Genomic DNA, 9820 nt, shown 5'->3' with positions numbered 1-9820 from the left:
ATTTGTTCATTGTTATATATTTCTATTAGTTGTTAGAACAAACCAAATCCTTTTGGATTCTCTAGATAGTAGTTAATTTTTATTTGTGGTACTTAAGTTGGTATCTGTTGGATACAATACTCTTGTTTACTAATTGCTGCACTAGTCCCATACACTCGCGGTTATTACTTTTGATAAAATAAATTGAGTTTATTGAATATGTTAAGTTAATGAACATTTCAGATTATGTTAAATAGTGTCAATAATAATTAATATTTTAATTAAAGGGTGTATAGCCTATTTCTAATACATTAACTTAAATTTTACTTTTTTCCCTCCAATCCAGAGAAATAGTATTGACTTACATAGTTTTGAGAAAATAATACTTATGCTACCATTTTTCATGTAAATTAAGTCTAATTTAACAAGCAACCTACTTAGTCGGTTTCTGGACCTCCTACAAAAGATAGTAACACACCGACTAAGAAAAAAATGAATTTAATCAATTCATTTTAATTAAATGTCACGACAGTTATTATTTGATGATACAAGAAATTGATACATCATCAATGATTAATTTATTCAATAAATGGAAACTCCAATTTTCCAGTCTTAGAAAAAACACAGGTAAAGAATTAAGAACAATAAACAAGTAGTGGCAAATGTATTACTGCTCCATTAAATTAATTATTTGAAGAGCCCCGTTGTGGCTGAACGACGGGTGGAGGAGTAAGCCAGAAGGAGAGCCATGAAAACGGTTCCGGCCAGCAGGATCCCGGTCGAAATATTGCCCCGGTCTAGATATTTCTTCACCTCACTGCTAAATGCGTCGTCGAAGGTTCGTTTAAGCTCGAATGTGACTCCGAATCCGACGCCTACTCCACTTGCCAATAACAACGCAATCACCTGGTGCATTTTCAAATTTTATTTAATTATTTCCCATAATTGTGTAACAACGTGACAAGAAATGTGTCATTTTATTTGAACCTTATCTCCGAAGTAGTCGAATTCGGGGAGACAGCCGTTGCGTATCAGCCTCTTCTTTTGCACCACATTGTACATTGCAAATGGGAGTTGGATTAGGTTGTACAAAAATCCTATTGCGCCAACAGCAAACACATACCTGCCAATACATACAAAAATATGTACTAAATTCATGATAATAATTTGTGTGCATACATCGAAACATATAATACGATGCATGGTCTCTGGAGATAAATCAAAGTCTAGTGAGATTTCATCATAAAATCAATTGATTATGTAAGAGTAGTGACTCACTAAGTATTTAATTTGTTTTTTTCATCATGTTAATATCTCAAAAATTAATCATCATTAGGGTTTATTTATATCTACTAGAGCTCATCAACCTATAATATGGGATAGGGTTAATTACCTATAAAATCACAAAGTTTGATCAAATTCTGGTTTGTCCCACATCTTTCAAAATTTGAAAGACAAATCATGAAATTTAAAAAATTACTAGCAATTATCAAATTATGAAGCATTGTTTTAAGTTTCTTAATCTCTCAAAATTGTATCGTGTAGTTGTCTACATCGTTATATTATTATACTTTTACGTCACTAATAATTAACAACACCAAAATTTTACACGTGTGCACCAATTCAACCTCGAATTTCCATCCAAAAAAGTTATTGTGAGAAAATTTTGAAACTTCGTGATTTATCATTCAAAATTTGAAAGGTGTATGATAAACCAAAATCTGACCAAACTTTGTGATTTTATAAGCAATTAACCCTATGAGATATATATCCTAATTACGCTATTGAAGTGTAGCCCAACCAAAAAAACAAAATTGCAGTTTATAGATGAAGTGTATAGAAATTTAAAAAATGAAAGATGATACTCCAAATGTATGACCTGTATGCAATGAGATCAGTGAACTTAATCTTTACACCATCAACACTGATATTGTTGAGACCCATAAGCAGAGCTGAGGCAGCTAGCGTTAGCAGACTCAGTATCCTCAACGCCAGAATTGCTCTTAATGCACCTAAACTCGCCATATTATTTCTCTCAAATTCTTCTAAATCTAGTTTGAAGTTTAATGACATGGTTATTTATTGGGACCCTTTTTATAAGACCAATTTTACATCGGACTTTTCGATGTTTTGTTTTTGTCTTGGGACATTGTGAACATATATTTGCAGGCCTCGTGCCAACTAAATTGGCACAATTGTACATAAATGACAAATTATGTGAATATATAAAAGTATAGAGCGTTACATAAGATAAGCTAAAACGCGTACACGTTGAGAGATTTGCTTTGTGAATGTTCTATCGACGCACATTTTCGTCTTATTTTCGTGCTGTACGATGTGCATTTGACGGCCGATATGCACTTTTTACTCCTAATTTATTATTCTGCCATTGTGATTAGTTGGATATGCTCACTAATCTAATTAATACTAGTATTCATATCTTTAAAATGAACACCAAGTAGAATAAGTTTTACTCCATCGTTTATTTGAAATGAGGTAATTTTTGGTTGTGAATATTTTAGATATTCTATTAGGGGTGTTTAGTTTTGAGGATTAGATTAGATCAGGATAAATAATACTCCCTCTATCCCATTAAAAATGAAATATTTTCTTTTGGTTATCCCATTAAAAATGAAACGTTTTCTAAAATGGAAACAACTTTGTCTCTATTTTTTTACCTCTTTTACTTTACTCTCTTCATTAACTCACAAAACAAAACTATATAAAATTCCGTGCCGATTCACAAATGTTTCATATTTAATGGGACGGAGGGAGTTTAAGCTAATCTAAAATTACGGCTTAATAGAAAATATGTTCTATAAAGTAAAATTTTCAAGCTTCTTCCGGAATGTGCAAAAAAGGAGGTTGTGCACTCAAAGCTCGTCCTCGTTCATCTTCGATGTATCCTTGCGTTGCGGTTGGTTGTATTATTCGATGGTCATATTCACGTCGATGTTATGAAGAGACCAAGAAATGCTCTCCAGAGCTACATTGCGTGGTTGGCTCTGTGCACAATGCTAGACAATGACATGTTCTCAAACTCTTAAGTAATTACAGACGTGCGACCAACTTCTTGAGCGATTTCGAGCAATGCATCTACAAACCACATCAGGCCCGATTGAGAACATTTTCATCGATCCAGCGCCTAATTAATTTTAAAGAATTTGAATTTTTTTAAAAAACAAACAAAAAATAGAAAACCCTACCCACCCCTGAAAACCACCTCAACCCCCTCTTGCCTGGCAGCTTCGCCAGCCACAAGTGGGTTGTGAGCGTCCTTAAGGGTGTATCAAAGTTTGTAATGGTCAATACTAGATTAAAATAAGATTACATGTTATGCAGGAGTTTTAGTAAGTACTATGTATTAAAAGGAAAATGTGATGTACAAAGGCAAATTAGACATTTTCAAATGTGTATAAGATGTTGCTAGAATCCTTATGACGCTACAAATAACAGTCCTCCTGCTTCAGTAATGTCTTCTTCTTTTTCTTCTCTCTCATTTCTGATCAAGTTAAAAAATTATTTAGCATAAACACAATGCTAATCCATGTATACTAAACTTTGACAAGCATACAGAATTGAGAGTGAGAAGACAGAATTTTACCTCCTCAATTGAGTTGGACAAAGCTCTCAAAAAACGGAACCACCATTCGATTAGCTGTGGAGCAATCGAGGCCAAGATGCTTCATCTTTACAGTAGTACGACAAACACCACCAGCTCATCATTCAAACTCAAAAAATACAATAGCTTGCAGTCCCGCGAAAAGTATAAAGGCTCACGGACACCAAAAATATGGAATTTAGATTCTTTTGTCCACGACCCGTCACTCATAATCCAAAAGTTTAAATCTTATAGGTATATCAGGTTCTTGACAGTAATTATCTATGTAGACGCATTCAAGAGCACTTAACAACCCTTTATACTCTAGAAGATAAAAACGGTGCCAGCTATTGTTCGGTGATGGCAAAATAGAAAAAGTTTCAGTAGAAAAGTCGAACGAAAGGATAGCATGAGCCTGTTTTAGATATGCTTTACAATAAAAAACACCAGATACGCAAGCACAACTAGTTTCCTCAATACCACAAATCTCGGTGCATTGTATTCTCTTTCAGGAATTAGTTTTGAGCGAATACAAGTCAATGTGATAACTACTGCCGAGAAAATAACCTTGTTCGTCTTCCATACAAGCATGTACAAGATTCAGCAATTTGTAATCTTCAAATTTATGGTCAGACCACATTCCAAATGATTGACTAACATATTTAAGGTGAGGTTCCACAGAGGGCTTAGGGAGGATCTTATACTCACTCGTCGTTGGGTTCCAAAGAACATGACCCGACTTTTTATCATAAAAATGAAAGAGGCCATTACAACTAGCCCCGGTAGAGGAATAATCTTTGTCTAGAAAAGAGGGAGGATATATGTGATATTTGGGTGAGATGGTGCTATCCTCTTTAAGGGAATATGCAACAAAACACTCTTTATTATAATGATATTTGATAAAAATGTCAAGCTTAGGCTTAGGCTGATCAGGGCAGATATCTGCCTTACAATGTTGTAAGCATGAAGACAATGGTGCATATTTTTCCTCGAATGCATAGACTCCATAGTCTCCTACACAATGAAAATGGAACATTGTATTTAATTGTACAATGAACAAATGAGGTCAACTATATTTTTAGCCTTATTCTTTTCCAAATTTGTTTTTCATTTTTTTAACTTGTCAAAGGTGTATGTATCAAGATAATGAAGAGTGCAACATAAATACTGAAATAATAAACACAGAATTGGAGTTTATTATCAGCAAATACCTGAAATATTGGTCCTCATAGGCATCGGGGCACCCTCTATTCTGGTATTATTAGGTTTCACCATTCTAACCAAAATTCAAAATTTGCACACATTTAATTTTAAACAAAAGCAAGTAAGTCAGAATATATAATTTATCAAAATTGAGAAAACATGTATAGAACCTGTGTTGGAATTGAGCAGCGCCGCCTTCGCTTTTGAGTTTGAGGTTTTCTTTTTGATTTTAAATGTATTTTAGTGATTTCTTTATGGATTGATTACATTTATTTGACGCGATATGGGTGAGTATTAATTTCATTTGGGCCTCAATTCGTGGCATCATTATGTAAATTCAATATGTGAATGATTTTTGACATTATGGAAATATCATAATAGGATATAAATAAAAAATGAACATTACATTTTATTTTTTTAATTAAATTTATATTTTGTATACATATCTTATTACCTTTTACATTAATTGGTTATTAATTACACTTTATTTAAGGGAATAATATATAATCATGGTATATTACTATTCCATAATTTATTTGGTAACGTGGGATCCACACATGGACAATCTTTTTATTTTTATTTTTTATCACTCTTCTTTTTTATGCATTTATTTAAGTACATGCCTTTACAATTTTCAAATATTGTAATATCATGCTTTTTAAATATTTAGCGTGCATTTTTTCTACTGAATAAAATAATGACATGTCAAACTAGATTTCACAAATTTTGGTTTAAATAATTTAATAAAAATAATTAGTTGTATGAAATATTAAAAATTTGTTATCGATTTTAATAACATGTAAATAATTAGATTTAAAATATATAGAAGAAATATAATTAAATTGTAATTTTGAATATTGATAAACTTGTGCATCTAAAAATTTCCAATAGTGTGACGTACAGTGTTTTCGTTCAAAGTCTTATCCAATGGAATAAGATGGACGATGCGATTCTTGTATTTAAAGAGATGATTGCAAGAGGGGGATGCACACTTGGCGCCACCACTATTTCGATGTTGAGTTAACATCTGCGGGGGGAAGGTAATAAAGTGTTCTATTTGATATTGTTATGAAACTTTCGCCAAAAAATTAAGGTGTAGGCCAATCTAGTATAGATATAGACAAGAAGTTAGAGAGAGAGATGCATAAATTGATAGAAATCTATAGTGGACCATTCTAAAATCAATTGATGATAAAAAGAGTGACTCATTAGACTTATACAAGGATTTTAGTTCTCTTTGATAAGGATATAGGTATAGTTATTCTTGAACCTCCAAGTTAAACCTCGAAGGGATTGGACTTGTTTTTCTAGATTGGTTGGAACAACCATCTATGAAATTGGTTTTAGTTTAAAGTTCAGATATATTGTTGATTTAGTCATTTTTTTCAGTTTAGTATGGATATACTGTCTGTTCAGTTAAATTTGGTTGACCGTCGGCGACACTCTCTGATACCACGATAGAAATACATAGATTTCCATTCTAAAACCAACTGGTTGTAAGAGGAATAACCCATTAAACTTATATAGGAATTTCACGTTCTCTCTTACAATGGAACATTATTGTACATATTTTTGTTTCATTTGCTAACATAAATCATATTTCTAGTAAATGTTTTTGTTATGAAAATATATTTACAATACTATTGTGATAATAATCGAATTATGCAAATACTAAAAATGATCAATAATATGGAGAATTATACAAACAAAATAAAAAATCGCCCAAAAAGTAACATTGGACCTTATTTCTTAATTAGCCCATAATTAGGCCTCAATGTATAAAAGTAGCCTATTTTGAGGTCCAATAATTTGAAATACTTGAAAGCATATTTAAGTTTGGTCAAAAAAAGTATTCCCTCGTAACTTATTTTAAAGTACTTCTTCCGTACCACTGCAAGTAAGAAGTCGTGATTGTCCTAATATAACTGATTTGCTTTTATCAACAAAAAGTCACTATTTTACTTTTACGTACTTTATTATTTCTCCAGCTTACCAAAGTATTATTTCCTTAAATATTGTGCATAAAAGACTGTTTCACTAATATTTCTTTTTATCATTTTGTATGTTTATAAAAATTAGTCTTTTTATATTTTATTGATATTATCCTACAACATATTTCAGATAATATATTAATTAATTTATTAATTTTTAAAAATAGTCTACCATTTTTTCCACTGGCAATTCGTTTTAAGTCATTATCATTAATCACACTATATTTAATGTTGGAAAACATAAGATATATGTTGGAGGAGAAATTTAGTTTGGAGGAAATATTTGAGAGGAGAATGGATGGAATATATGGAAAATGGTTTAGGAGATGTTTTGATGTGGGGAAGGAAAGAACACTCAATTTCTCAAACTTTCTAACTTCACAACTTCTCAACTTCTCCAACTTATACAAAATGTTACAACTCTCCCCTATTTATAGGGATTCACTTCATATTCTAGAATTCTCTATAATATTTTATATCTAAATTTTTTCTCCATAAAAATCTAGATATTTTCCTAACATTCTAGTAAATTCTACTAAAATATCTAAATATTTTAATACATACTAATTCTAGAGAATTCTACATAATATCTATAATCTAGAGAATTCTCCTAAAAATATCTAGATATTTTAATGCCTACAAATATCTAGATAATTCTTCATAATATCTAGATATTTATCATATCTAGATAATTCTATTACAAAAATCAAGTTTAATTATTTTTATTTCAACACCCCCTCCTAAACTTGATTTGTCATTCCGAGCAGCGTCCTGATTTTGATAAGGTCTTCGTACTTGAGGGAATTTGTGAAAATATCGGCATCTTGATCTTGCGATTTGACATACTCGACTTGAATCTCCTGGTAAATGCATTCTCTGATGTAGTAGTAGCGGGTGTCGATGTGCTTGCTTCGGTTGTGGAACATTGGATTTTTTGGATAGCGCAATCGCCAACTTGTTATCCACACAAATAGTTGTTGGCTCCTTTTGTGGCCAATCGAGCTCCTACGTGTCATTCTTCTCTATGGCTTTGATCTCTTCATCCATCGCGACTCGCCAATTTTTACTTGTTTTCGCTTCTTCAAAGTTAACTGGTTCACAATCAGCAGATAAGCAAAATAAGGTGAGATCTTCTAACCTTGGGGTGTCGTCATACACTTCATCCAAACTTTGTGTGCGTTCTGTGGCTCTTTCATTCAAGAAAGATGGTGGTGAGCTTCTGACGGCTGATGTAGGAGATGCAGGTGGAGTTGTTTGTTCTTGTTGTTCCTCTGCCATCTGCTCGCCTGTTCTTTGATCCCCAAAACGAAGGTATGAAGGTGAAGTCATTTTCTGAGCCGAAATCCCATACACTTTCTTCATCGAACTCCACATCTCGGCTAATCATGGTTTTCTGCGAAGTTGGATCATATAACTTATAGCCTTTAGTATTAGAGTCGTACCCGATGAAGATGAATGACTTGCTTTTGTCATCGAGTTTGTTCCTCGTCTGATCTGGTACATGTGCATAGGCTTTGCTCCCAAACACTCTTAAGTGGGCAATCCCTGGCTTTCTTCCGCTCCAAGCTTCTTGAGGAGTCATTCCCCACACACTTTTTGTTGGAGACCTGTTAGACAGGTACACCGCGCACGCCACTGCTTCTTCCCAAAGCTCTTTCGGCAAATTTTTCGTCTTTAATATGCTTCGAGTCATCTCAACGATGGTCCTGTTCTTTCGTTCAGCCACTCCATTCTGCTGGGGGGATCTCGGAACTGTTAGCAGCCGTCGAATTCCGTTTTCTTTGCAAAATTCCAGAAACTCCCTGGATGTGAATTCTCCACCTCGGTCGGTCCTCATTGCTTTGATTTGTAGACCGTTTTCTTTCTCGACGGCAACCTTGAACTTCTTGAATGCGTCAAATGCTTCTGATTTCTGCTTCAAGAAGTATACCCACGTTTTTCTTGAAAAATCATCAATGAAAAGCATGAAATAGTTATTTTTACCGAGGGAGGTTGGCTTGATTGGTCCACACGCGTCTGCATGGATTAACTCCAATGGCTTCTGAGCTCTCGAACTTGACTCCTTTGGGAACGGCTTTCTGAAGTGCTTCCCAATTAAGCATCCTTCACAGAGTTGATCGGGGTGCTCGATGGGTGGTAATCCTCGTACCATTTCTTTATTTGATAGCAATTTCAAGCTACCAAAATTCAGGTGCCCAAATCGAAGATGTCATAGCCAAGACTTATCTTTATAACATGCTTGAAGACACTTCACCACATCATTTTGAACATTTAATTGAAACATCCTATTCTTGGACATTGACACTTTGGCAATTAAATCATTTTTGCCATCTCTTATTGAAAGGCTATAATCTTTCATGTGAATGTTATAACCTTTCTCTAAGAGTTGTCCAAGACTCAATATATTATTTCTCATATTGGGCATATAATATACGTTGAAATAAAATCATGAGCTCTATTCTTCAAACGAATTAGAATCTTGCATTTTCATTTAACTGGAATTTTAGATTCATCGCCAAAGGAGATGTTGCCACTTACTGATTCATCAAGCTCCACGAACATGCTCCTGTTCCCGCACATATGATTACTCGATCCCGTGTCGAGGTACCACATATCATCTTTTCTTCCAGCTTCTGCTTTGTAAGCTAGAAGGACACATCCATTTTCTTCATTCGTATTCTCCACGTAATTGGTCTTCTCTTCAACTTTTGATTTTGTCTCTCTGCACTCGGAAGCATAGTGCCCATATCTATAACAATTATAACACTCTATTGAAGATTTATCGTACCTCGACTGTGGATTTCTCCTTCCTCGTCCCATATTTGGGAACTCCTTTCTTTCTTCATTGTTTGAGAAATATCCTCGACTACGTCCACGTCCACGAGCATATCCTCGACCACGACCACGATCTTGTCTTTGTCCGCGACCTCTTCCTTGTGGGCCACCACCATTGCTCGAGCTTTCTTCTTTCTCCTTTGGGCTTGCTTGCAACTTCAAAAGTTGCTCCACAATTTCTTGTTTCTTCTTTTGTTTCTCCTCATATGCT

The 9820-nt window shown here is 34.0% G+C and overlaps 1 protein-coding gene across 1 annotated transcript; it reads right to left on the bottom strand.

Moving 5' to 3' along the window:
• Positions 1 to 666: 666 nt before the first annotated feature.
• On the bottom strand, positions 667 to 2004 carry LOC125212710 (CASP-like protein 4D1). Its single transcript, XM_048112946.1, has 3 exons — positions 1859 to 2004; positions 967 to 1102; positions 667 to 885 (listed from the first exon to the last, which is right to left on the bottom strand). The coding sequence occupies exons 1-3, from the start codon at positions 2002 to 2004 to the stop codon at positions 667 to 669; spliced, it is 501 nt and encodes a 166-aa protein (XP_047968903.1).
• Between the last annotated feature and the right edge of the window lie 7816 nt (positions 2005 to 9820).

This window comes from Salvia hispanica, chromosome 3 (genome assembly GCF_023119035.1).
Source record: "Salvia hispanica cultivar TCC Black 2014 chromosome 3, UniMelb_Shisp_WGS_1.0, whole genome shotgun sequence".
Taxonomy (NCBI): Eukaryota; Viridiplantae; Streptophyta; class Magnoliopsida; order Lamiales; family Lamiaceae; genus Salvia; species Salvia hispanica.
This window is presented reverse-complemented; position numbering and strand designations above follow the sequence as displayed.

Excerpts from the sequence above, each read along its gene's own strand:
- LOC125212710 (XM_048112946.1), bottom strand. The coding sequence starts at position 2,004 with ATGGCGAGTTTAGGTGCATTAAGAGCAATTCTGGCGTTGAGGATACTG. Across the intron at positions 1,103-1,858 it reads ACTGATCTCATTGCATACAG|GTATGTGTTTGCTGTTGGCG; the intron begins GTCATACATTTG and ends ATGTATTGGCAG. Across the intron at positions 886-966 it reads TCGACTACTTCGGAGATAAG|GTGATTGCGTTGTTATTGGC; the intron begins GTTCAAATAAAA and ends AAAATGCACCAG.